Here is a 27,912-nt window from a genome sequence, read left to right as displayed (position 1 = left end):
CAGTTTAATGGGGGAGGGTATGGTTGGGCAGGGGGACTTTGACACCAACTCTGGACTTCTGTTAAATAAAGTTTCATTGTCTTGTTTTCCAGGCACCCACAACAAAGAGTTGTAATGTACATTTTCTCATATATATATGAGATTACACTAAAACTCAGTTCTAGGTTAGTGTAACACATTCAGATGGGAGACTACGCTGTTCTCTTGAGTCCTCTGGAGTCTGCAGCTTTTCTCCTGTACTGCTAGAGACCTGTTCCCATTAAATTAAGTGTACTAGTTACTTTGTTATAATAAATAAATGTATACATGATGTTTGGAGTAGTTTGATCACATTTAGCCAGTTCAGCTAACATAACCAATCTCACAACATCCCATTTTCTCATGTGCTCACAGGATTAGTGCTATTAGGCCTGTCCAACGACTTTACACCCTACCACTATCTGAGTGATCTTCTTTTCCAGGAATAGTAATGCTAGAATTGATTTCATGTTCATCTTGAACATCTGTAGCAGGTTAGGTCTACAGCATATGTTACTGTGTTGGTGTACCCCTGTAAAGCCTTTGACTTGATCCCTGACCCTGTTACATAGCACAGGCCTCTGGTCAAACAGCTGACAAAATCTGTTTGGTGTGTGATTCTTTAATGGTGTAAGCACTGTTTAAGGATAAATCATACTGGGAAAAATTATCTGTATTTGGCAAAAGTGAATTGACTTCCAGAAATATTTGTCCAGAAAAGTTAGAATGTCACTTTTATAATTACAACTGGGAGCAGGTTCTGGCTGACTCTAGTGATTAGCTACTTTTAAGAAAAGCAAAGTAAATTATTGGAAGCTACTAGCTCTTCAGTGTGACCTTTACCCTCACTGTTTATGACTTTGCTGCTAGTGGATGTTAAAATAAATTATTTGGGCTGCCTCAGGTTTGAAAACAGTTTTGCACGTGTTTATTTAAATTACATTTTGGTCACTTAAACAAACTACCATTTGTCTGCAATCAAAGAAGTGTATTTAGTGGACCCAGCAGAGTCATCGCATGGCAAAGTCAGGTTTACTTCTTAGTTGTTTGGATCACATATAGTGGATGGCAGTAAGCAGTCATCTCAGCATAAGGTGAAGGAATTTCTAACTACAGTTTATATGCCCTCCCTGTTCTAGTGTGTTTCCCCTAGGTATTTCCTCCCTAAAGGAACATGAATGGTCAGTAAGACTAGAAAAGTTATTTCTAACGGCAAGTACATAGTGTTGCTATTTATATAGAGGCGTGATAAAGAACCAGTAAATGTGGACCTATTGTAATCATTCCCAACTCTGGATTTATTCCTGAACTATTCTTGAAAGCTATTAGAGTAGCTTTGCATGTTTCACAGTTCAGAATAATCCTCATTTATCATATGCTGTGTGCTCCTTCAGTTCATCCTCTTAGCTGAATAAATAACTTCTATTCTGATGGGAGTTATCTCTTCCAGAATGATAAAACCTCTCAGCCACAGGACAAAAGAGATTACTTTATGGTTTGACTAATGGAAATGATGTAAATCATAAATTATGATTCTATGTTGTCATCCTTCGGTCTGTTTTAATAAACAGAAGTTTATTAACTTTTGCATTAGGCTGAATGAGAGTTAGACTTCACCGTAAGACAGAAATGGGCAAAAATGGCCTGCATGCTGAGTTCCAAGACGAAAACCACTGCTGAGCAAAAGGAACATAAAGGGTCTTCCGAGTTTTGCCAGAAAACATCTTGATGATCCTCAAGACTTTTGGGAAAATACTACAAAAGGGCTGCAAGCATAAAAACACAATCTTCACTCACCACTGGCTATATTTGCATCAAGAGATACAACTACAGATGACCGCTTAACAGCCACTGCTCTGAAAATGATTCAAGCACATACAAGGAGATCATCTTGACAGAATACTTGGCCAAATTCATACATGGAAAGGTTTTGTCTTGCATAGACCCATCACAGAGGTTTGCAAATCATAAAACGCAATAAGTAAATCCCCAAAGGTTGATTCTGTTTATCTGGACGTAGCGTTTTCAGCGGGACAAACGTTTCGTCACTCATCCGAGCTTTTAAAGCTCAAAACACACTGCGCCCAAAATTCGTCCACTGAACTCACAGCCCATTGTTCATTCAGTGGTGCTAGTTTCAGTCACTGTGCAAATGTACTGCTTATAATAAGGAGGGGGAACCTGGAGTCAGCTGAGACTGAAGAAATCGCTTAGATGACGAAACGTTTCTCCCACTGCAAACGCCATGTCCAAATGAACGAAGTCGACCTTTTGAGATCATTCGGAGTTCGGTGACAGGCTGATAAACTCCTAGTTTTTATTAAAGGGCGGTGTCTTAGTTTTTTAACAACATACAGACGGGTAATCTTTTAGACTATACACCATTGTTTGTATGTATTTTAAAAGAAATGTAATTATCAACCGCCGCAATTAGTGAACACGGGTTTAACGCTGAAGATGTCCGCTGGTTCACGCCTACAAACACGGAAGTGAATGTGGGATTTATTTCTTGCCTCGCGTGATAATCTCAGTAACCACGGTAACGCCAGCTTTATGTAAAATGGCTCCAAAGGCGTCAAACGGCCCTCGGAGTGCTTAGAGTTTATCTGATCAATGTTAAAATATTTGATAATGCCTTTTTATTAGCATGTTCGCAGACGAAGCCCTGGACACGGTGAGTGTCCAGTCACTGTGGAGGAAGTCTCACGAGGCGGCGCAGGAGTCGGTAAGTTTGGGCAGCACCGAGTCTGCCCCCCACAGAACTCTGTTAGCCTGGACAGCGACGTGCTTGCTGTCTACAGTTGCAGAATATTGGTTGGATCCGAAGCTAACTTTAGCTGATGCAACACATGCGTGTTCAGGTGTTCCTGGGTGGACACATTTGCATTCAGAGGAGAATGCATTGCAAGATGACATCATGAAATATGCAGCATCAAGCAAACAGGGACATTTCATGCAGACTGCACCGACTTAACGTTGATAGAAAACACTTCTTCTTGTTCTTGTAACCTGCCATAGATAATGTTGCATTATCTATGGCAGGTTACATCTATTAAACATGACCACGATTTCAAATGATGAGGGCGGATCACTTATAGACGCATTGAGACACAGTGTTTGCTCTCTGTATATCAGTGGCAGAAGATATCACTGTTTCAGTAAGATCAGGCACACAGCTGTGGCCTTGAGTAATGATAAAGCCCCACCTACCTGGGGTTCAGACCTTCTGTTTGCAAGGGACAGCTAATCAAAACATCATTCTTTTTTAAAATTATTTTAATGCCTTTAAGCTCATCCTGTAATTAAACAGGAAAGTCTTAAATTTCTGAGTGTGGCTTTTTTAAATAACAGGTATTTCCCTGGGCAGCAATAGCTGATACGTGTCTGCTAGGCTCTTTTAACTGTATCTGTGCTGTTCATACCTTTTGGAAAACCCAATTCTCCATCCATCTGCTTATGCAGTTCTGGAGCGGACACACCATGGACTTAGCACACAAACATTGGTTGACAGTGGCCAAAATGCTAACATTGAGCCTTCAAAATACATTCGAAACCAATGAGTGATTCCACTGTGGCTTTGTCTCTCTTTTATGCATACTGTGGATGAAGCGATGGGCTAAACCAGGGTTTATAAGATACATAAGGATTATGTTGAACTGTGAATCACATAAGGCATCTCACCTTTCTTGCTTCCTTAGTAAAAAGACCATTATTTTTGCTGGGGTTTCAGAAAGGATGTCAGACTCAGATGTTTCGCAGTGCTGAGTCAGAGGTCCAGGTCATTTCCACTACCATTAGCTCTACTCAGACAGAGCTACAGGAGCAGGCCACAGAGCAGCTCATCCAGCAAAACCAAGATGAACCAGAGCCGCCTGGCTTGAAGGACTTCCTACAGCAGGTTGAAGACATGGTCGTCAGAGAGTTAGTGAAAAATGTCAGGAGCCATGCCTTTGACGGGTTTCAGGCAAGCTGGGAAGACCACAGTCAGCGGGTAAGCAGAACACTCGTTTGTATGTCAGAGAGGGTTTGTCATCTGCTGCAGAAGGAATCTAGAATGGTCATATTACTACCTGATGGTCTTTATCATGAAGTGAAAGTGAAACATTGCACTAAAAAGTTACTTTCAGCTGTCCCGTTATTCACAAGGCATCAGCACAGCAGATCGCTGTTTTGATTTGCCTAAAACCTGTTCACATCTCTGTATGACGGTGTTCCATCTTTCAGGTCTTACTCATCCATTCCCTTCAACATCCCGGCGCTAAAGAGAAAGGCCTGCATGTCACTAGTGTTTCGTGGAGTTGTACTGGCTCAGTCATTGCCTGTGCCTATGGTCGGTATGTGTGTCTGATGTTAATGTATACGATACTAACAGTCCACTTATTATTTCCTGATGTTTTTCTCCAGGTCATAAAAAGTGTAAACTGCTGGAAAAGCTCTGCTGTTATCATTGTGGCTCAGATCTGTGTTTGTGGTGGGCAGGATTGACAATGGAGACTGGAGCAATGAGAAGTCATGTGTTTGCACCTGGAACCTGGACCGTCGAGGCCTGCATCACAGTCAGGCGGACCTGGTCATAGATGTTCCTACTGCAGTCACAGCTTTGTGCTGTCATCCCAACCAGCCTTCCCTCATCGCAGGTACAGTGATGCCACCTTCACAGAAATAAATATGCCCTAATAACTCTTTTCCAAAGTATTAAACATAGTATTAAGTGATGGCTTTTTAAGTAATAGTTTAACTACTGCCAGCTTGAAATGTGAGGTGAACTTGATCTTCTTTAATATTCAGAAATTCACGACTCGAAGGGGACATTGTGACCATATTTGAGAATAATCTTTGGTTCAGAGTATTGGTAATATCTGAGCATTGTCTGCTGTCATTGGTGCTCCTTTGTCTTATACTAGGCTCAGCTGTATTGGCCAAAATAAATCTAGCTGTTTTAAATCCTTCAAAGTTAATAAAGCTATCATAAAGCCTCATCCCTATCTTGGTCTGTCTGACCATCTTCATCAGCTGCTACTTGTCTCTTGACTGTTGCTCCTAATCTGGCTGAGAAATCACTGACAGCATGATCGGTGCTGCCTTTCCCAGACTTCACAAAGCTTCTTCTAAGTAGCTATTTTAATAGCTTTAATACTGAATTATTTATTGTGTGTAATGCTGTCGCTGCAGGGGGTCTGTACAGTGGAGAAGTGGTGATTTGGGACACCAGTCGGACTCAAGACTCTGTAGTGGCTCAAACTGGGTTGTCTGCAGACAGCCACAGAGACCCTGTTTACCAGGTAAGAGGAAACAATGCTTTTGGCATTTCTGCTAAACTCTCTTCATCCTGCTGCATGTTGCTTGATCTTACACACTTGAACTTGATCACAGCACTCCAGGATAACCTGAAATAGCATTATTCCAGAGTAAAGTAAATGGTAAATGGACAGGCAGTCTCCCATGCAAATATTAACCAGGCATGACCCTGCTTAGTGGTCTTGCATGAGTGTGAAGGGAGGATTTATGTGTGCAGGTTTCCTGGGTGCCTCTGCAGAAGAAGGGAGAGTTCGGGGTGCTCAGTGCCTGCTCGGGAGGAAGAGTGCTGCTGTGGACGGTTGGTTTTGAGCAAGGCAGTTTTGTCCAGAAAGCCGCCTATGCCGTGCTACAACAGCAGGTTCCCCACAGCAGCAGCCGTTTCAAGGTGAGCTTCAGGCTGAACTCTTCATCTGCAGAAAAACAACACTTTGAAATTCCTGAATGTTATGGTGGTGTGGAGGTGCAACACAATGGAAAAGGTAGGCACAGCATTTTCTGTTTTTGACTGCCAATGTTGGGGGCATTACTCAAAAAATGTCACGTATTACACATTACTTTTCTTAAAAGTAATGCAGCTAAAATTACTTAATTACCTGCTGGAGAAAGCAATTCGTTAAACTAGTCACATTACTTCCTATTTACTTATCACTCATTGCTCATTACTCTTATTACCAGTTAACAATGTAAACCCGAGGCTACAGCCCTACACACCAACACAAATCCCTATCCTAATGAGGATACACATATGATCTTTCTCTTAGTTTTTAGGTATGAACCCAAAAACAACAATTTAGTACAGCATGTTCTACTGTTAGGGCAGCACGGTGGCACGGTGGTTAGCACTGCTGCTGCACAGCAAGAAGGTCCTGAGTTCAATTCCACCATCAGGCTGGGGTCTTTCTGTGTGGAGTTTGCATGTTCTCCCCGTGTTTGCGTGGGTTCTCTCCGGGTACTCCGGCTTCCTCCCACCGTCCAAAGACATGCAGCTTGTGGGGATAGGTTAATTGGATAATCCAAATTGCCACTAGGTGTGAATGTGAGTGCGAATGGTTGTCTGTCCCTGTGTGTTGGCCCTGCGACAGACTGGCGACCTGTCCAGGGTGTACCCCGCCTCTCGCCCTATGACAGCTGGGATAGGCTCCAGCGCCCCCCGCGACCCTGAAAAGAATAAGCGGAAGCGAATGGATGGATGGATGTCCTACTGTTACTGATAAATGTAATGTGATTGTAATTGCACCCAGTACCGGTGACTGGACGGAACCTTGTCACTAAATAGTATTTCCTGTTTGTAGCAGCTAATAAAAGGTTGTTTGGTCTCATTCACAGAAATCTCCACATTTTATACTCCTTCTCTACTTGATCTCAAACTCACCGATGCAGCTGAGAGAATTAACATAAGGGATTATAGTCTTCTCTTTTGTATGGCTATTGTACTGCCACTAGTCATCCTTATTGTGACTGGTTGTATGCTGCCCCTTTTATGTGAACTTGCTCATAGCTAGATTGGGACACCCTGAGTTTACTGTTTGAGTTGATAACCACCTTCATGTATAAGCAAAGACAAAGGGGTACCACTACAAGGCAAGTTCAACACAGTCAGTTTGGCCAGATTTGTAGAAATGAAAGCTGCTCCATCCAAAGTGGGATGGATGGTGTCTCTCTTAACAAGACCAGGTTTTCCCCGTGAGTGTCCCAGTGGGATAAGGGGGACGACTCATCACCCCATCACTGTGGGTGAGGTCACTGAGGCAGTTAAACAAGTCTTTGGCGGCAGGGCCCTTGGGGTGGATGAGGTTAATCCTGAGTTCCTGAAAGCGCTGGATGTTGTAATGATCTGGATATGGAGATCGGGCGGGGGGGGGGGGTACTTCTGGATTGGCAGACCCTCTGAGTATTTTGTCTGGCTCATAGCAACGGGCCATTTGATCCTTATACCACTGTTGCAAGAGCTTGGTCCACATTAACAGCAATAAGTTGGACTTGTTCTTAGTGAGTGTTGGACTCCAACAGGGCTACCATTTCTCACAGATTCTGTTCATGATTTTTTGACAAGTGGTGGAAGGCTTCCACTTTGGTGGTCTCAGAATCTTGTCTGCTTTTTGCAGATGATGTTGATTTTTTTGACTTCATCAGGTCGCAGTGGAATGGTTTGCAGCAGGAATCAGAATCAGCACCTCTGATTCTGTGGCCATGGTGCTAAGCCATTAAAGGGTGGAGTGCCCAGGTTAGGGACGAGTTGCTGCCGCAAGTGTCTCGGGGTCTTGCTTACGAGTGAGGGGAAAGGGAAGATCAACAGACGGATTGGGGTTGCGGCTGCAGTGATGAAGAGGGAGCTGAGTATAAGGGCGAAGCGATCTACGTCCACACCATCACTTCTGGTCATGTACTGTGGGTAGTGACTGAAAGAACGAGCTCGCAGATACAAACAACAGAAATTAGCTTTCTTCAAAGGGTGACAGAGTGAGGAGCTCAGCCATCCAAGAGAGGCTCAAAGTAGAGCAATTACTCCACGTCGAAAGGAGTCAGTTGAGGTGGTTTGAGCATCTAACAAGGATGCCTCCTGGGCACCTCCTGGCTGAGTGTTCTGGGCATGTGCCACCCTGAGGAAGCTCCGGGGCAGACCCAGGACACACTGGAGAGACAGCTGGACAGGGAACGCCTCAGTGACGCTATATAAAAAAAAATTGAAATGAATGTTAGCAATAACATTGGAAGGAGGGAATATGGTCTATCCCCTGGATCAGTGTGTTGATTCAGGGGATAGACCATCCTACTACTGAGTAAACATTTTAGATCTTCTTTGTTTTTTCTTCATGAGGTACCGAGATGTTTCACATGGTTTGGAAATGTTCAGGCAGTAGCATAGCAAAGACCCCACTGGCTGACTTCCTGTTGTTTATATTAATAATATGGCTTCTATCTAAGAGCGCAATAAAAATGAAGAGAATCAGTGAAAATGTGACCCTGAAAAGAGCCAACTGAGTGGTTTTGGTAGAGTGCTTTATAGAATTGAATAGCTCCTTATTGTCATTGTACATGTACAATGAAATTGTGGGTGCTCTGCACCAACTGAAGAGGAATAAAATATAAATGGTAAGACAGCAGGAATAAATAACAAACAGGAGGAATATATAGAAAAAAAGAGAAAGTCACAGGTTGCAAAGTCTTTGGAATGGACTTGGTCTGAGTGGTCTGAGTGATGAGGGTTATTCAAACCATGGTTCAGACTCTAGTCCCTGGCTGACTTGTCACTGCCCACTTACTTAGACGGTCATAGTTTGAGTAATGCAAAAGTGCAGTTCAGGTCATAATACACATAAATTTTTCCAGACACAGAACACAATTCTTCTTGCAGTCCTCTGCTCACCATGCTTCTGTGTAAAAGACAGATTTTTGTGTTGTCCTCAGGCCCGCAGCAACAGCACTGTAGGTATCACGTCAATGGCTCTGTCCCCATGGGATTCTGACACCTTCCTCGTGGGGTCTGAGGGAGGCCTGCTGCTCAGATGCTCCTTCTCTTCTCAAACACTAGCTGCAACAGCCTTTGAGGGCCAGAATGCAACACTAAGAGCCCCGGCAGTCTTCTCATTTAGGCCCCGCAGCGGCCCTGTCCATTCCATACACTGCTCCCCCTTCCACAGGTAAACTTGCAGAACACACACAATAAATTCATTAAAGAGGAGGGGGTTTACTTTTCACATTTGTCATGAGTGACATCTGTCTCATGGTCTTTACAGGAATCTGTTTGTGAGTGGATCAACTGATGGTCTGGTCCACCTTCACTCGCTGCTGCAGGCCAGCCCACTGCTCTCTCTCAGAGTTTCAGACTCTTACATTTTTCAGGTGCAGTGGTCGCCAACCAGGCCACTGGTTTTTGCTGCAGCCACTGGAAAAGGTAGTACACTGATTTCAAATGTACCTGCGTGTGTGGGGTTACAATGAAGAAATGAAGCCTCTTGGAGAAAGCCAACAGTACATCGGCGTGTAAAACAGATTCTTCATGTGTGTAACTTTCCTAGGTGAGGTGCAGATGTTCGACCTGAGCCACAGGTCACTGAGAGCAGCAGCTACAATTGAGCAGGGAGATGCGGACCAAGCTGCAACTTGTTTGGCCTTCAACTGTCAGAAACCTCACCTCTTGGCGGTTGGAAAAACCGATGGGACAGTCAACATTTGGCAGCTGAGTGCCGATTTGATGGAGCAGAGCCCCAGAGAGATCAGCCAGTTGGAGAAAATAGCCAATCAAGTGGCAGAGTGACACAGATTAGCTAGGACAGAGACTGCACCAGCCTGACTCACTGACAACAACTGTGGTTCCAAGTCTGAAAACAGAAATAAATGCAGAACAGCAGATTCCAGTTTTAACCAGTAGCGTTTATTAAAGCACACTGCAAATGTTAAGGTGGTGTTACAGCATTGTTGCAAGGTTCTTAAATTTACTGAAAGCACAAGCTAAAATGGCTAAAAACAATCACATTCACTACCATGAGAAGCACAAAGAGTTAGGTCAGAGCGAGATAAATAGAGTACAGAGTTTTGGTATTGGTGAGTATTGCTAGTGCCACGATCATGCAGTTTCAGCTGTGTGTTCATATTGAAGTGTGTGTGGGAAACGCTTCCCGATTGGTCACTGGTGGGGAAAGGATCAGTTGACAAAGAGCGAGCGAGTGAATTCGACAAAGTCGAAAGCTGACGGCAGCTCGCGGCCCTTGCTGTCGAGGTAGGGCTTCATGTGTGACAGACAGTAGTCTGCCTGCTCTTTAGTCAGGTTCTGAAAGAAAGAAGGCAACAATGAGACCACCACTGATAACCTGACACTGACACACTGAGCAGAACATGTCTGACCTGGTAGAGCTCCTCTTTAGTGACGTAGGGTTTGTTTTCAGCGCTGAGGGCTCGGAAGGCGCTCTCGATCTCCTCACTAGACTTGACGTTCTCAGTTTCACGGCTGATCATGAACGCCATGTACTCCTGCAGCGACACGTTTCCATCCCTGCAGACAGTTCTCACAGTCAGGAAACATACTAGCTTTCCTCCTCATAGGAAAGAGCATATGCTACATTTAAATGCTGCTCTAATGAAGAACTTGAAAAGATTTGAGATCAAATAATGATCCAATAATGATGCCAAAGGAGACAGCGCTGTAAAGCAGAGTTTTCTAATGTGTTTGCATCCTGTTCGTAAGAGTGGTAACATTACAGGTCTTGGAAATTGAAACCTCAGCAGGGGACTGGAGGTCAGCTTGTGCTGGACACTATAATTGGTTAATGTGAAGGTCTGTAACTCCTGCCAAGTTAAACTGGTATCATAAAAATGAAGCAAACATGCACTGAAGGAGACCTGTTCAGCATGTCTGGCAGAGAAGAAAATTAAAACTGCAGTGCAACAATTACAAGAAGGTGAATTTGCAGTGAGTGCGTGCTGTCTTCTAAGACACTGGTAATTAATATGGATTGGATAAATGATCTCTAAACGCCCTGAAATGCAACAGACCTATTGGGATCCACAGTGTCGAGTATGGCCTCAAACTCAGGATCAGGTTCTCCCTCTTCCACCATGGGCAAATCATAGCCCAGTGAGCGGAGACATGACTTGAACTCTTGGTGGTTCAGACGGCCAGACTTCTCTTTGTCAAAGTGTCTACAAAGAAATGGGTGAAGATAAGGATTTTGACCTTGACACAGAAAGACCTAATGCAGTCAGGAGAGAGCCACTTACTTGAACATCATACTGAATTCCTTCAGAGCCTCTTCTGTCACTCCAGTGGTATTTCTGAAAGAGGAAGAATAAAAAGAAACATGCATTTCACGCAGCAACTGTAAAAGCAGTAGAGTGTTTGAGATTCACATCACTTCAGTGACATGCAGTTACTGTTGCACTGTATACCTGGCCTGTATCTGTTGTTCCAGGTTGTGCTGCATCCTCATTCCCAGTTGGTCCAATTGGTCCCACTGCTGGGCCAAGCCAACTGTGCTATGCTCTGTATACTTATTGTCCAAGATCAGTGCCTCTTCCATAGCTGCACCCAAGTCTTCAATCTTCTTCAGCTGGCTGCGCATAGCACGGATCTCCTGGTGCTTACGCTGTGCACACACACACACACACACACACACACCCTTCAATAAAAGCTGCAAACAACTGTGCGATGCTTAACAATGCATTTCCTTTCTGATTTTAGTCTGTGTTTATTATCAACCTAATTTTGAACAATAAGCATAATTAAGGGGAAACTAACATGCCCATCTTGCTTCAAGACTTGACAGTGAGTGTGCCTCATCATTACCGGAGTGACTAGGAAATCTATATCTAGTGACATCAATGAGTAACTCACAAGGGAAGTTGTGAGTTCATTAGCAGTTAAATAGCTGCTTATTACTTCTGCTTTTCTTTCTTTTCTTTTTAATGATGATTTACCAAATCACCAACAGTGTCAAGGGGCCTTATATTGTAAGGCAGGGGCCTCAAACTCCAGTCCTTGAGGGCTGGTGTCCTGCAACTTTTCCATGTGTCCCTGTTGCAAAACACCTGAATAAAATCAGTAGGTCATTAGCAAGAGTACAGAACTTGACTGCATGCTGAAGTGGCAACCCCTAACACTACTCAAATAAATTTAAGTGTACTTTTATTGCACTGTTCATTCACTCATGAGCTGCTGTAACATGAATCAAATGGCTGAACTGCCACTTGTTGCAACAGGGACACATGGAAAAGTTGCAGGACACCAGGTCTCGAGGACTGGAGTTTGAGACCCCTGTTGTAAAGTGAAGAACGTGTATACAAAGGTGTCGAACTCCAGGCCTCAAGAGCCGGTGTCCCGCAGGTTTTAGATGTGTCCTTGATCCAACACAGCTGATTTAAATGGCTAAATTACCTCTTCAACATGTCTTGAAGTTCTCCAGAAGCCTGGTAATAAACTAATCATTTGATTCAGGTGTGTTGACCCAGGGTCTAAAACCTGAGGCCTGGGATTCGACACCCCTGCTGTAATAATAGTAAGAAAACCCCAAAAATCAAACAACCTATCCATGAGCGCTTTGTGACAGTGGGAAGAAGAAAAACTCCTTTTTAACAGGAAGAAACTTCAGGCAGAACCAGAACAGAAATTTTTAGGGTAGAATGGTATTAAGCCCTTGCATTTAAAAGTTGAGAAAACATTTTAATCGCTAACCTGTCAATTTATTCAAAGGCTCTAGTGTTGGCATTAGCAAATCAAATCATGTCATGAAAGTATGCTGTATGGCATCAAAACAAAGGGGAACTTCATCACTGTGGTGAATAATAGCCCAGTTGTATACAAACTAACTTGGTCACAGTTTCTTCCATGGTGTGTATTTGTCCCGTCTTCCTCCCCTTGCCCCCAATTGGTGGCGGCAGATGGGCGCCCCTTCCTGAGCCCGATTCTGCCAAAGGTTATTTCCAGTTAAAAGGAAGCTTTTCTTTCCCCCTGTTGGTCGTATAATTGTTGGGATTTTCTCTGTATTATTGTAGGGTCTCTAACTTAAAATATAAAGCGCATTGAGACGATTGCTGTTGTGATTTAGTGCACTATATAAAAATTTGAATTGATCATGGATGTAAGAGTCTAGAAGAACGGAGTGTAAAATGCGATTTGTACTTTAAAATGCTTTGAGTGGTCAGTACATTACAAGCAAAGTAACAGATCAACATTTCAGCTGGGCAGTGCATACCATCACCCCATACAAAGTGAAGCCTGAAACGTATAGGTATATATCCCCTCTGCCTTGGGCCATGGTCTGTCGTCATACTGTGTGAAGACAGCCTTGAACCCCTCACACTTATCCCTTGATGTGACTTTAACAGTAAAAGTAGTATTTACCTTGGTGGCCTCCAGTTGGGATTCAAGGGTACCAGACTCTTCCACCATACATGACCTGACAGCAACAAGGAGTTATTATAAAAGCAGAAACAGATAATGTTTGGAATCAATCTCACACACACTCTGTTAATAGGATTAGACACACTCTTCTACACCCAGTGTTCCCACAAAAACCACTCTAAATGATGCACCAAACAGTGTTTGCAGATCCAAATAATTCAGCGTCTTTAATGTATAATTTGGGCCGTCACCTCTAAGATCAAACTGTTTTCCTCCCATTTGAAAGTTGAGCGTTTTTATGCTGACTTAACTGCCACATAGAAGAGCAGCTTTCATAATATAAATTTAATGATAATCCAAACCATGCAAAGAGGAGTGAAAACTGCAGCGGATCATCAGTTTTCTGTTACAGGGAATGATGTGGGCCCTAAAGTCACTGCATGTTTGTGTGAATATACATTCATCAGCCACAACGCATTAAAATCAAAGACTAACTATGAGGTAATTCTTGCATTGATGTTTCACTTTCTTACTTTGACAGTGCCAATGTAGAAGACCGAGAACCTCTGAAACTATTCAGAGACGAAAATGGTTCGTGCTTCCAGGTAAACGTGTATATTTCTGCTGTAAAATTGGTAGTCTGTGGAAGCAGACTCAAGTGGCCATTAGAGGAACTACACTTTTTGGCTCTTCCATCGTTGTTTCGTTTTTTGTAGCTCCAGAGTTTGGTGTAGATTGACTGCACTGCTAGACATCACAATACGCTCACAGATTGGCCCTATTCATCCTCCACTGACAGCTCATCTGTCTAATTATAAAAAGGTGCCGCATGTGTGAGCAGGCATTTTAATTTGTAGCAGATTATGGATTCAAACTGTTTGCAGTTTCCTTACCTGTCGTACACGGGAACAGACTACTGCTTGAAAGCAGAGCTGCCTGGTGCTTAAAGTTCAAGGACTGAGTGAGGAGTGTTAGTGGAGTAGCTAGGTGCTGCTGAGCACACCAGGGCTCAGTGTGCTATTCTTTTAAACCTAAGTGCATGAGGTCACAGCCCTAAGAGAAAGCCCCAGAAACAAGAGCAATCCTTGAAAGAGGTTGGCCTCCCAGAAAGATTATCAGCAATTTGTTACTGATAGACACTGATATGCTATTCAGAAGAGGATGGGGCAGGAAGAACTAGAGATTAGACAGCACACAAAAACATGGAAGGAGATCATTTCTAAACATCACCCACCTTTGAGATCAAGATTTACTTTCACATCCTACATCACTTTCACACCCACACACACTTAATCATAATAAAAGTTTAAGTGATATTAACCCATCCAGAAGATATGTCCTGATTAGCACAGTGATCCCAAGCAGCGACGAGGAAGGAGGGACAAAGAGAGAGAGAAATACACGTTAACAACATGAGATGACAATACAGCATCACACTTGCTTACTTGCCAACGTACCACAGCTCGACTTTGCTTTGTGTAAATCTACCTAATATTACCTCAGCACAAACACAGACATGCAACAATGCAGAGAGCACCTTTACACAAACTTCAGTCACTAGCAGCGTTTCAAATCATGCAACTGAGTCAGCCTGTCTTCTAAAACCACAAGATTACTGAACACTTCTGATAAAGCAGCCTGAGCCACACAGCACAAACGCCACATGAATCACAGGGTCAGCTGGATAAGCACATCCTTTACCTGGTCTCCTGTAGCCACTGGTGGAAGGCGTTGGCGTGCTGCGCGAACTCCTGACGCAGCTTGTCGTTTTCCTCCTGCCTCCTCTGCTCCTTCTGCAGCTCTAGCTCACGCTCCTACACACATTTACGGAGAATGCAACAGTTAAACTGAACTGAAGGCACACAAATCTACACTACACCACCACTTCACATCTTTGCATGTGTACAAAGATGCGAAGCAATGATGGTTCAGACATAAATTAAGAAATGGCAGACTGAGCTGGGTTAAAGAGGAAGATAAGGCAGATAGTTTGTATATTGTAGAATATTTCCAATAAACAGAAAAGTATAAAGTTTTCTGGTAAGAAACGATATGCACGTGGAGAGATGTCATTGGAAAAGCCAACAGAAGAAGTGCAGAAGTGCATTTGTGAATGTAAGGAGTACATATTCTATCATGGAGAACCTTGATGATCTTCTGCAGGTTCCTCCAGGTCTCCTCCAGGGCCTCCATGGTGAACCAGGTGTAGGGATTGGACACCACCTGGTAGCTCTTGATCTGTTGGTCCAGTTCTGCCAGTTGGTTAAAGTCGGCTTGAGCTGAGCTCAGTGAGGAACGGAAAGCCTCGTGGGCTTCACGCAGGGCTTTGATCTCCTCCAGAGAGTTGCACCTCACAGGGTCTGTCAAATCCTCCTCAGCATTCTCAAACCAGCTGTTAAAGGCTGACGCCTTTTTAGCAAATGTCAAGAACAAGTCTTCGACCTAGAGAAGGAGGAGAGAAGACAGGATCCTTAAAATGAGTCAAACTTTAAGATAAGTCCTTCGGGATTGATAAAATGCTCCGATTTGAGAGGGGAACTTAAAACATTTATTTACCTTTCTGAAATGTTCCTGGGCTTCCAGAAGCTTCTTCTTGCGTGAAGCAGAGTTCGACAGTAGCTGATTCCAGCGTTTCATTAGGGAAGCGTGACGAGCTTCGATGGCTTTTGACTGGACGTGTTTGGCAGCCAGCAGCTGGTCTTTCAGAGTTGTAATATTGGTGATGCCCTCCTGCTGGAAGGCCTGCAGGCCAGCATCAAACGTCTCCTGTACATAGAGATACAAAAAGATCAGGATTGCACTAGTCTAGGATGTATGTTGTTTCCATCTGCAGTGTTATAGAACTGATGGCAATCTGCTCATCCAAATCCATATATGAAATACAAATGACAAACAGCGAGGCCCAGCACAGAGCAAAACAACAAAATGGTGTGGATGGAAAACAGGGAACTTTTCTGGGTGAGGGCGGACCTGTTTGGTAAGCAGCGTTTGCACAGAGGACAGGTCTCTGCCATAGTCGTCAGTCTTCAGGCTGTTTTCTTTCTCACCTAAACACAAAGTGCAAGTTATAAATTATGGTAACGCAGGAAACTACAGAATGCATTTCCTAAAGAAAAATAATTGCTGAAGCTTTGGTGGAAAAAAAAGTTGAATGAGCTGAAATAGACCAAATCATCACCTGAAAGCCAAAGTTCAGAACTGTTGAAAGCCCAAGTTCACACAGAAGTGGCTGAATAACTTTAAAATGTACATTAGAAAAATACTGACAGGTAAATGACTTCACTTCTAATCATCGGGTTAGAAAAGTTAATTCTAAAATTCATGAACCGCCTCCAACTGGCCAGATTTGAACCAGCTGTCTGCTGAAGACAAATCCACCAATGAAAAATAGCCCTGAAGTTCATGTGCCAATCAGAATGCTCTATCATTCCCATAAACTGAAAATGGAGCCAACAGCTTTCGGTTAGACAGCAGTAACTACTGACATACTGTTACTCTGTGACAAATCCCTGTCAAATCTGCCTCAGTGCACCTGCTGAAAAACTGCTTCTAAATTCAAGACCACAACTCCTATCAAGGTGAAAGTCTCAAGGACTTGTTCTACAAAACAGTGTTTTTTTAATATTCCTGGTGTCAAAAATGTGGTTAAAAAGTGCTGCTGAGAGAAACTACTTACTGAAAATACAATAGATCTCTATCAGTCGGTTAGAAATTACGGCTACTCCCTTCACTTGGATCCACACAGTTCAAAAAGTTTAAAAAGTTATAACTTCTAGGAAAGAATCGTTGGAAAGTGGGCAGTGGTGGCCATGTTTTGAGGCTAAACGACTGCTATAGAGTGAACGCTGGACACAGCAGCAGTTGAAAGAAAGTTTTTAGATTAATTTTTATCATTTCTGAAACCCGAGCAGTTGAAACAGCCAACATGCCATCCCATACACACCCATTGTAAACTCGGGTGACAAAAAGCATGAAACTAAAACTGTAACTGAAGAAAAAATATGAAAGATATTGTTTAATCAGGATTAACACTAATAAACTGAGTACAATGACTATCATCTCTTATTAAACACTTATGGAAGGTGTACACTAAAAGTAGAACTATACTGGCATCTATATAGTACTTTGCCACATATTCACGATAGACTTTTATAGAAGAGACTGAACAAACTGTTATTGTACCGATCCAGGATTCCACAACGTCGGCCTTCCAGTTGAACTGCAGGAAGGCAGAGTTTTCGTCCAGCTTGGCCTTCCTCTGTGCTGCAGCCCTTTCCAGCTCAGACACTTTTCCTCGCAGAGCTGACATCTTGGCACTGATGTTGTCCACATGATGATTGTTCTGTTGCAAATACACAAAAGCCATGTTGGGAACTTTTCTTTCAGCTCTACTGCTTGATATAGTTGCAAAACAGTGTTTTTACTCGGTATGGAGCAGAGCAGGTACCTTCTTGATGAGCTCCTCTCCGTTAGCACACACATCATTCACTCTGTCTCTGTGTACAGTGAAATCAGTCTCAAATGCTTCATGCTTTTTCAGTAAACCCTGTTAAAAACAACAATTTTCAGTTATAATCAGTAAAACCCATCAACAAGCCTCATTTCAGGATCTGTTATGCAACATAGTGTAACAATGAAGCACCTGCACAGCAGCAAGCGTGTCTCCGTAGTCCTCACTTCCCACTAGATTCAACTTCTCATTAATCCAGGCTTCTTCTTCTTCCACATTCGCCACAAACTGCTGGTACTCCAACGATTCCTCAAGCCTCTTTCCTCTGGGACCACAAACACAGACAAAAGCAGATGTGTAAGAGTGTGTGTGTGTGAGTTGGGTGAATCTGTGTAACCCAGGGAGCCCACCTCGCTCCAGATAAGTCCTTAAGTTCTTTCCAGTGGTCAACAAACTGGGCGAGCCTCTGCTGGATCTCCTCCTGGCCAATAGTGTTGTCATCTGACAACTTCTTCCCAGTGTCCAGCACAGACTTGGAACACACACAACACAGATCCAATCAGCCATTCTACAAGAATTTTACAGCATAATCGACAAATTCACAATGTGGCAATTTAGAGTAAACCCTTCAGAGTTTAACTACATGTCTTTGAACTGTGGGAGGAAGCTGGAGTACCCGGATAGAACCACGCAAACATGGGGAGAACATGCAAACTCGGGACCTTCTTGCTGTGAGGCAACAGTGCTAACTACCGTGCCACCCATCTAGCCATAACCTAGCCTTGGATCATTTCCCCCTGTGGAAGGGACTAAAACAGATTTAAAAGGAAATAAAAAAATGTCAGCTGGTTTCATATTTTGAAAAGAAAATATGAAACCAGCGGTACTGTATAATATCTGGATCGCTTAATTTTCCTTAGGCTAAGTAGAAAAATCTTAAAGAATGAATATGACAAATTCTACCTGGATGGCTGGCTCGTGGGCTCCAAGCTCAGCCTCCAGCCTCTTGTGTTTCTTCCTCAGATTCTGTACTCCTGTCAAATCACGTCCATAGTCCTCCGAACTCACAAGTAGCTTTTTCTCTCTGTGTGGGACACCGGCAGAATTTCACATGTTTAAGTGGAGATTCTCCTCATAGAAAGAATATGAACATAGGGCACTTTCTCACTTGATCCAAGACTCTTCATCATCCAGGTCTCTGAAAAACTGGTGCAGGCGGTGGGATTCGTTTAGTTTAGCACGACGGCTGGCTGCCATATTCTTGATTTTAGCGAAGCGGCCGTTGACAGCATCACGCTTGTCCTTCACCTGAGTAGTATCGAAAGCATTGCTGGCCATCAGGCTGTCGGCCTGGCCGTTCAGATCCTTCAGACGATCCTGCAAGCAGAAAAAATACGGTGAGAGAACTTCACTATATTTTAGACAACTCGCGTTTGGAATTACTGATTTATTACAGTAGCAGAATACCCAGTCAGAGGGAGGCTTTACTTTAGTATGTATTGCGTAGAGAATGATATACATTTATATAAAAAAATGAGCTGTGTACCTCATGGGCAGAAATATCAGCCTCCAGCAGCTGGTGTTTCTTCAGCAGATTGTTGACTGAAGCCAGATCCTTTCCATAATCCTCTGAGGCAAGAAGGGCTTCCACCTGAGAAACAACACCATGCATCCGTCTTTGAGATCATCTGCTTTCTGTTAGTACCAGTGTTTATAGTCGGCAAGCAGATTGTTACCTCAGAGAGCCAGAAGTCAAAGTCCTTGATGCCAGTATTGAAGTTCTGCTGCTTGTTGGCCTCTTTGAGTTTCTGGCTCTTTTCTGCAGATTTGTTGACGAGGAACTGCCACTGTTCATCCAAAGCACTGAGACGTGCCTGCGCAACAGACAGGTACAGCTTATAGGTTTGTACATCAGATCTCCGTTTTTTGACATAAAATGATGCTGCCATGTATGTTCTGTTCAGAGAAGTGGAAATCTATGTGAGGGATCGGCTTCACATTCATTAAAAAACAAAAACAAATGATTATTTTCAATATTCAATATGTTTTTTCTGTTCTCTAACCCTTATTTGCACAGGACATTTTCTTGTTCACTGTAAAATCTGGTGAAATAAAATGGTCAGCATCATGCTTCTTAAACACGTTCTACCGATAGTCTTCATTTTGGTCACTATAGTCATGACATTCATGTATAGGTGCTGACAGGTGAAATGTTCCACAGTATGCACACTTGATAAATGCACCTTGACTGCATCCTCGCTGCCGGCACAGGCTCCTCTCTGGATCAGGGCGTTGCCTGTGTCAATGACTCCACGAATTCTGTCTGCATTGGCGTGCAGCTCGGCCTCAAACGCCTGATGTTTCTGATGCTTACTCTGATGGTGGACACAGATGGGGAAAGAACCACGACATTAGAACTACATCATCCTTATTAACGGTGGAAATATTTACAGCTCACAGCTTCACAAAGTCATTTAACGCAGCAATGCTTTCATACTTACATTCAATGCAAAAGCCAAAATTAAAGCCAACGAACTGATATGCAGTCGATATTAACGTCAGATGTAAATTAGTTTATATAATTATTGTAACGGAAACACTTTAATGTACAAGGACACAAAAAAACCTAAAAGCAACTATGACAGGCAATGTTTCAAGACACTGACAGACACATAAAACAAATGAGTAAACAACACAAAATGGCAGCAATGTCTGCAACGGACCTGACTTTAAGGAAATATAGAGGGGGAGGAGTCACTACAAAGTTGCTTCTTGTTTATATCCATCCGTTTCCTTTACAGCTGCTCTGAAGAGATGCAATGGCACCAGTGGAAAATTCCACAGCTATCAGTATGTAGTGCTATCTAATCATTACTCTAATCAGTTTGAGTCTGGATTTAAACATCTGAAGCAAGCTTAAAGTAGCTCCTCAACCAAGAAATCAACATAAAAATGGAAGTCACACCCACCAACCAGCAGTCTTTGATAAACTAACCTGGGATAAAGTACAAAATTAACACAGAATTAAAGAAGAATGAATGAGTTGAATTGAAACTCAAGTGAAAAGAAGCTGGCACTCAACAGTGCTGGATGAGGACGGTTGGAATGCTTATCACGCTCTATTGTGTCTACACACATAGCACAGACATAGACACACAGCAGATATTCTGCTTGCTTGTTAGTCAGCTGACACACTACTCAGACTTACCAGCAGCTTGGACAGCTATAAAAACAAAATAAGAGTGAGAGAAAGATTCAGTCTTACTGCAGACAGGGCACTGGAAGGGATCAGGTAAAGAGTATCAACAAGGCAAAACAGACAAACAATGTTTATATTTGGATTAGCCTCTTGCCTTAGAACGTAAGTAAATTATCTCATATTTCTTCACTAAATCCATATGTGAGACGTACATTCCCATTTAAAACTCGTTCTGTATGTGCAGCAGAGCTTCAGCTCCGAGTCGGGTTTCCCAAGTGCGTACCTGGATGTTGGTGGGATCCTTGTAAGACTCATCAGTTGCAGTCTGCAGTTTCTCACTGATCCAAGCCTCAATTTCATCCACATCACGACTAAACTGCTGCAGGGTCTGGGATTCACCCAGCTTGGAGCGCTTTTCGATCATCTGTGCCTTCAGCCGGCGCCACCTTTCAAACATCATTAAATTAGCTTTTAAAGGCAAGCTCAAACACAGCACACAAACATTTTACAGAATCCGCCACGGGTTTGTTTGGCAGATTCTTGATGCTTTGGGAGATCTCATGTATGATTTTTCCCCCCAAAACGTTTATGATATGTGAACAAAGAAAATGTAGCTTTTCTTATCACCTCATCATAAGTAATGGTACAATTCAAGATGACATTAAGAAAATAACGTACTCGAGAATTTTAAGATGTAGGGAGTTTTCTATGGGAGTTTAGGTCTTGTTCTGTTGCACAGCACACCTGTGTGTTATTGCTTCCTCATTATTTAGAAACTCCAAATGCTTTTTCTCAGGTGCGTCTTATTTTTTTATTTCTATTTCGCGGCGTCACTAACATATGTGCGTTTTGAATTAAGCTCCCCTTTTGTAGTGCAAGCAACAACTTCCAAATGCAAATGCAACTGTCCACAAAACTACTTTATCACACAACTTGAGCATCTGTAGATAAACAAAATTAGGATTGTGTCAGTGATCAAGTTTAACAACCACGTTTTCTACCTGTCAAGAACTTCATTGCGGCGGTTAAGAATCTCAGGTTTGGCGTAATGGTCGGCTCCAATCAACTGGTCAGCAAAAGACTGCAAAGCAGCAATCTTCTCCTCCTGTAAATCAAGCCAGGATTTAATGATCAAGACAAAAGAGGGTAATAGCAGTCGGTTTTCAAAGCTTTCACGGAGCAACGAAATGCCTCACTGACCTGAACGTTGATGGCCTTGTCAAAGTCTTCATGTTTCTTAATGAGGGCCTCCACACTGTCCAGGGAGTCACCCTTGTCATCACTGGCGAGGAAGGCTTCACGAGCTGCCATCCAGTTCTCAGCCTGCTCACAGTCTCTGTTAAAAAGCTGTGGATGGGCAAACAACCTTCAGTGGCTGAAATATGGTCTTTAACTGTCTGCTTCATGTCCAAGGATGTCATTACCTGGAGTTCTAGGCACTGATCCAACATCATGCGGCGCTGCACCCAGGCCTTCTCCAGATCAGCGCGCTCACGGTCTAAAGCCTCGAGTTTTTGCTGAATCTCAGGACTAGCATAGTGGCCTCGAGCCAGCAGCTGCTGTCCGAACTGTTCAAACGCCTGGAAAGTACCAGCCCGAGCATCAATCTCTGTACGGTGTTCCTGGAGAGAGAAAAACAAACAAGAAAGAAGACAGAGTTAGAGTTAAGCAATAACTTATATTGGAAAACACGCAAAGAAAGAACAAGACTAAATATTTGATACCTGGTGTCTTTCTAAAAGGGCCTCGGCTCCAGTCACATCCTTAGCCAGCTCCTCTGAGGACACTAATCCTCGGATGCCATTGATCCAGGACATGAGATCTCTATGCACAGTAAAGAATTGCAGTCAGTCAAAACCCTGCATATCTCTAAGACATTTCCTCAAAAAATGTTAAACATTTTTGGATCCAGCAGTCCCGCCCCCACCTGAAGTCAGAGAGGAAACGCTGCAGGTCATGGGAATTGCCAAGCTTGTCTTTGCGCTGGTCAGCACGTCCCACCAGGCTGCTCCAGGCAGTGTTCAGCTCTGTGCATTTCTCCTGGATGTCATCCACCGCTTCAGGGTGAGACTGGATCAAGCGCTCTGCTGTCTCTCCAAGAGAGTTAACCTAAGTAGAGAAATGGGAAAATTAATAAAAAATAAATACAAGATTTCAGGCTTAAAATTACTAAAAGTAAATCTGACCTTATCCCCCAGGGCAGCCAGGTCCCTCTCAAAGCCCTCGTGTTTGCGCTGCAAAGCCTGGACACTGGCCAAGTCGTGACCGTAGTTGTCAGTGTTCAAGGCCTGGTTCTTCTCCTCAATCCACTCTTTAGTCTCATCAGCATCCCTTAGGACACACAACACAACTCAAGTTAATTGTTGTAGCTGACAAAATGTTCCAAAAGCCTGTTTCTCTAATAAATAACACAAAGCAGAGAGTGAACTCGATGACTGATGATCACAGGCGATATCCCACTTTGGATTTGTACCTGTGGAAGCGCTGCACCTCATGTGCACTGCCCAGCATGTTGCTCCTTTCTTCAGCCAGCTGTTGCAGGGATCGCCAGCGGTTGTTCAGCTCCTGCACATAGCATACAATATGAAACAGCACTCATCCCACACACTGCTCCCTGTGTCTGGAGCATGTTTTTCTGACATTAGTGGTAACATTTGAGATGAGTTGCAGTATACCAATTGAAATGAGCATACGCTAAACAAGAGGCGCTTTCAGACTCACAGGGAGCACAACTCTAAGTGCTTTTTATTTTGGATTTGCAATAAAATAGGAAAACCAATGTGGCACAACAGGTTGCAGTTGGCCCTACAACAAGAAGGAGCATGCTGTGTGTTTATTGTGCTTTATGGGTTTGATGACGACAGGCCTGAAAAGGAAGTTCAATCCATGTTTGGTTTGGTTGTAAGTTAATGATGTTATCCACTTATTGTGACACGTGTTAAGCAGACGGCTTTATAAACAACTTTTGTGGTCTCACTTCCTTGTAATGCTTTTTCAGCTTCTTCCATTTCTACAATACTTTTTCTTTTATGTGGATGACAATCATAGCCAAAAAATAAATAAAAATACCTGCAGCTGTCAGCCTCCTAGTACATGCACCTATGGTATTAATTTAAGAACCCTACGTCACAACTATGATCCTCGAGTTATTGCATTCACAAACTTCGGGGTCAACATTGCCCCACCTCTCACCGGGGTGACGACAACAACGCACGTAACGAGAAGAAAAGACTTAGCTTTGATGAGTCAAAATTGTTAATTCTTCCTATTTCGTTTAATATTTTGACTGGATTTTAGGTCAAACTATTAAAAAGTAGTATGGCAACTCTCAATATAAGGTACGAAGAGACGTAGATTCAAGTAAAGGAGGAAATCTTTAGATTTATTTTTGTTTTTCAGCCTATAGGAGACAGCAAAAAAGTTGCCAAGAGCATCTCGATGTTAGGCATTCATTTTCATCCACATAATAAAAAACAGCGTTCATTCAAAATTATGTTTTAAATATATTTGTATATTTATATACTAACTAACTATGGTGGCCTTCATAGAAATAGCTACAAATCTTAAACAGTTATTCTGTTTCTATTCTGCTTCAATTCAAAGTCTGGACTTCAATCACATCTTGAGTAAAGGTAAGTTAAAATCCTCCGAGGTGAAAGAAAAGGGGAACTTCCTACAATAGTTTTAGGACCTGAGCTTCTGCAGTCTGAAAGCGCCTAACTAAGCCACGTTTCCACAACACCCTCAGTGCTTCTGCGGCAGGGCCAGAAATCCAAATCAGCTCCAGAGAAATTACTTTCCATCACCAAAAGCTCACAATTACAGGTTGGTACTTTATGAGAATTCATAAGCTTTGGGGTTGCAAAAATGAAGTTATCTAACTGGTTAAGCATTTGCAGTTAGACCGTATAAAATATACTGATCTTGAGGCTAGAGTGTAAACACAGAACATCAGTGGACTGAAAGGAGCTCCTGAAAAGAGATCCTGTTTTAAATTTTTTTGCACTTTTGGTGGAAAAGTGGCTAAGAGGGTCAAAGTCATTCCCACTAACATACATTTCAAGAACAGTTTAACAGTGACACAAGGAAAGCTAGATTTAACATATTTCACTCAAGCACAGTCATGCAAATAATGTGCTCAATTTATGCTACTTTGCACTGAGTATTTGATGAGCACAGACAGCGATGGACAAACAAAAGTAGGTGGATGATGGAGATGAGATGCACAGGACTGGTTGCATGGTAAGAACATTACAAACAAAGAACATGACAGGTTTAGCATAACTTGTGCATTATGTCATTCATATTACAGCAACAATAATTAGGACCAGGACAGGACAAATGGTGCGGGAAGCATTGTGTTAAAAAACAAAAACAAAAGGAACACTTCTCATACTGAAGTCAGGTTTCAGTGAACATGAGGGGATAGATCATGTGACACTATCACAGTATGGTTAGTGTTTCTGATCGCAATGCGCAGAGTGGTTGGATTGGACTTGTTCATCTTACCTTGATTGTATTAAAGTTAGCCGTTGTTTGAACAGCCAAGCGTATATTCTAAAGTCAAAGGTAAACCAAACATGGACATGGAGGGAAGGACACAAAAAACACCACACCAGTCAAGAGCGTTATGGAAAATCCCGGGGTTAATCTTGGTTCTCACAAGACCAACTGAGACACCATTCACTAGCACTGCAACCATGGCTGGAGGAGAATGAATCAAGCACTGTTTTTTGTTACAACCGAGACATCCCGAGACATGAAAACCGTTACAAAGGATCTTAGGAATAAATTACGAGTTTCCAAGCTCTTCAGTTGTCTCATCAATGTCTAATCATATTCTACAAAGTCATGAGTCATCATGCCCCATGCTAGTAAAATGTAATTCTGGGCATGATTGCAGGAAACAAGTACACAAGTATCAAACACTGAGCAGTCATGCATGGTTACAGTATCAAATCAAGACTGATTAGCTGCCAAGTATTTTCAGGTGATGCATGTTCTTTACAAGATCATCTGAAGGTTTGAGGATGTCTTGAGGCCAATTACTGTTAGTTAGAGCTTACCTTCCATGGAGATGCAGTCTTAGAATCCGCTTCATCCTGTTCAACAAATGAGACACACAAGTAAGCACACTGCTATGATATCTAAAAAATGTCTTAATTATTATAGTGGATGCAAATATAAATAACAGAAACTACACCAACCTTGCCAGGAGCAGCACCAAGCAGCTCTTGTTGCTGGAGATGAGGAGAAAAAAAACGTTTTTTTAAAAGGACAGCTAATTATGGCTCATTTATGTGACATAACATACGATCCAGAGAGGTAGCGCCTACCTGAGCCTGAACCATGGGGGCCTCCTCAGCCATAAGGCCTTCAGACTCCAACTCTGAAGCCACTTTGTTGATATCCCTCAGACGAGACTCATTGGCCTTGAGGTCCTGGAAAGAGAGAAAGAACAGTGTCATACACTGTCTGTTCAAATTCAAATACATACATGGGGCGATCGTGGCTCAAGAGTTGGGAGTTCGCCTTGTAATCGGAAGGTTGCCGGTTCGAGCCCCAGCTTGGACAGTCTCGGTCGTTGTGTCCTTGGGCAAGACACTTCACCCGTTGCCTACTGGTGGTGGTCAGAGGGCCTGGTGGCGCCAGTGTCCGGCAGCCTCGCCTCTGTCAGTGCGCCCCAGGGTGGCTGTGGCTACAATGTAGCTTACCATCACCAGTGTGTGAATGTGTGCGTGAATGGGTGGATGACTGGATATGTAAAGCGCTTTGGGGTCCTTAGGGACTAGTAAAGCGCTATATAAATACAGGCCATTTACCATAAAAAAAAGAAGGTTTTCATATGACTGCTGCAGTTCTATGTTACACAACTTAATTATTTGTGTGTTTCGCACACTGTTGTGGAGGAGTTTTTTGCCTACTTTTCTTTACAGTGTTGCTTCAGTTCGCAGGAATTTGCTTCTGCACAACTCTGTGAACATCCAATCACATCATTTCAGTGGGCTGAGCTCAGAATTTTGACTGGGCCTTGCAACACCTCTATGCTTTTTTTCTTTGTTTTTTGTAGATTTGCTTCGGTGCTCTGGATCACTGTCCTACTGCATGGGCCAAATTTAGTTGTTATATGGTCACTGAATTGTTGTGTTTACAATTCACATACAAGTAAAGACCATATGCAAGTAATTCAGATAACTTTAAGTCAATAGTCATGTAGAATTTTTGGGAAAAGGATCAAGCTTAAAAAACAAAACAAACGAAAAACAACAGACATTACCTTCTGGAAGTCATCAAACTTCTTCTGTAGAACCTCAACCTGCTCCAGATCAGAGCCCATCTCCTCATTAGTGAGGGTGCTCTCCTTCTCATGAATCCACTGCTGGAGCTCGTTGGCCTCACGGAATAACATAAACTTTTTGCAGCTTTTCTCAAGCATGTCCTTGCGCTTCTCCCCCAACTCTAACAGAGTACCATATCTTGGAAAAAAGAACATTAAAGAAAGAGAATGTAAGCGAAGCAGTAGAAAAAGATTTTTACAAACTTTAAAAAAGTGAAATAAAATTTAAAAAGTGGGTGGACACTGACATGCTTTGTGTTTGGAGTCTGTAGACATGGGACATGAGAAGGAAGCCTTGCATGGTATGGCTGACAGAAATTTATTATCATAATTGATGAGTAGTGTAGTAATGAAGGGGTCCCATTCTCCACAACGTTTTACTCTTGTGTCAGGAAACATCCACACATATTTCTCTCTGGTCTTCATGACATTTTATAGATGCATTGAATAATCTAATAAAACCAGTACCTGGGGGCAGGCATCATCCTGATGATGGGGAGTGTTTAAGGACCAAAGCATCTAGAAAATCTTGATAAAAAGAGGGGGGGGGGGGGAGAGCCTCTCCCAGCTACCATGGGGTGAAAGGCAGAGCACACCTTGGACAGGTTGCCACTTTCATGCAGGGCTAAGAAGTGTTTAGAGTATTCAACAACACTACTACAATGATAATAAAATGAGATGTGTTATTTTAATGTTAATCTATGTTAATCTGAAGTTTAGCAAGCATTACATTGGAAATTCGTAATGTCAGGGAAAAAGCCTAATTGGTCAAA

At 42.8% G+C, this 27,912-nt stretch overlaps 2 protein-coding genes across 4 annotated transcripts in view; one reads left to right on the top strand and one right to left on the bottom strand.

Moving 5' to 3' along the window:
- The first annotated feature begins 2,529 nt into the window (after positions 1-2,529).
- dync2i2 (dynein 2 intermediate chain 2) lies at positions 2,530-9,681 on the top strand. The gene is made up of 9 exons (XM_085464627.1): positions 2,530-2,743; positions 3,749-4,009; positions 4,243-4,352; positions 4,498-4,655; positions 5,191-5,300; positions 5,534-5,701; positions 8,725-8,957; positions 9,054-9,211; positions 9,336-9,681. Exons 1-9 carry the CDS (start codon positions 2,666-2,668, stop codon positions 9,572-9,574), a joined length of 1,515 nt encoding a protein of 504 aa, XP_085320753.1. The 5' UTR covers positions 2,530-2,665; the 3' UTR covers positions 9,575-9,681.
- Positions 9,670-27,912, bottom strand: part of sptan1 (spectrin alpha, non-erythrocytic 1) — a 37,049-nt gene continuing 18,806 nt past the window's right edge. The window contains exons 23-56 of one of the 3 annotated variants that reach the window (XM_085464624.1): positions 27,080-27,278; positions 26,139-26,243; positions 26,010-26,042; positions 25,869-25,904; positions 25,312-25,359; positions 23,276-23,367; positions 22,989-23,133; positions 22,730-22,911; positions 22,527-22,626; positions 22,227-22,424; positions 22,003-22,149; positions 21,804-21,907; positions 21,086-21,248; positions 20,812-20,826; positions 19,847-19,978; positions 19,340-19,477; positions 19,150-19,254; positions 18,772-18,980; positions 18,567-18,687; positions 18,014-18,135; positions 17,796-17,928; positions 17,601-17,699; positions 17,336-17,495; positions 16,124-16,200; positions 15,710-15,919; positions 15,299-15,595; positions 14,855-14,967; positions 14,475-14,492; positions 13,154-13,208; positions 11,203-11,399; positions 11,035-11,088; positions 10,810-10,956; positions 10,162-10,309; positions 9,670-10,087 (exon numbers count right to left, since the gene is read on the bottom strand). In XM_085464624.1, coding sequence (XP_085320750.1) covers positions 9,962-10,087; positions 10,162-10,309; positions 10,810-10,956; positions 11,035-11,088; positions 11,203-11,399; positions 13,154-13,208; positions 14,475-14,492; positions 14,855-14,967; positions 15,299-15,595; positions 15,710-15,919; positions 16,124-16,200; positions 17,336-17,495; positions 17,601-17,699; positions 17,796-17,928; positions 18,014-18,135; positions 18,567-18,687; positions 18,772-18,980; positions 19,150-19,254; positions 19,340-19,477; positions 19,847-19,978; positions 20,812-20,826; positions 21,086-21,248; positions 21,804-21,907; positions 22,003-22,149; positions 22,227-22,424; positions 22,527-22,626; positions 22,730-22,911; positions 22,989-23,133; positions 23,276-23,367; positions 25,312-25,359; positions 25,869-25,904; positions 26,010-26,042; positions 26,139-26,243; positions 27,080-27,278 — 4,228 coding nt within the window. In that variant the 3' untranslated portion in view covers positions 9,670-9,961. The remainder of the gene's footprint in view (positions 10,088-10,161; positions 10,310-10,809; positions 10,957-11,034; positions 11,089-11,202; positions 11,400-13,153; positions 13,209-14,474; positions 14,493-14,854; positions 14,968-15,298; positions 15,596-15,709; positions 15,920-16,123; positions 16,201-17,335; positions 17,496-17,600; positions 17,700-17,795; positions 17,929-18,013; positions 18,136-18,566; positions 18,688-18,771; positions 18,981-19,149; positions 19,255-19,339; positions 19,478-19,846; positions 19,979-20,811; positions 20,827-21,085; positions 21,249-21,803; positions 21,908-22,002; positions 22,150-22,226; positions 22,425-22,526; positions 22,627-22,729; positions 22,912-22,988; positions 23,134-23,275; positions 23,368-25,311; positions 25,360-25,868; positions 25,905-26,009; positions 26,043-26,138; positions 26,244-27,079; positions 27,279-27,912) is intronic. The other 2 variants (XM_085464625.1, XM_085464626.1) reach the window with 2 other exon arrangements.

The sequence above is a fragment of the Copadichromis virginalis genome, linkage group LG7, assembly GCF_057382275.1.
Source record: "Copadichromis virginalis isolate Kocher_CV1m ecotype Utaka linkage group LG7, C_Virginalis_male_GT1.1, whole genome shotgun sequence".
In the NCBI taxonomy this organism is placed as follows: domain Eukaryota; kingdom Metazoa; phylum Chordata; class Actinopteri; order Cichliformes; family Cichlidae; genus Copadichromis; species Copadichromis virginalis.
Note: the sequence above shows the minus strand (reverse complement) of the source record. Positions and strands in the feature narration are given on the sequence as shown.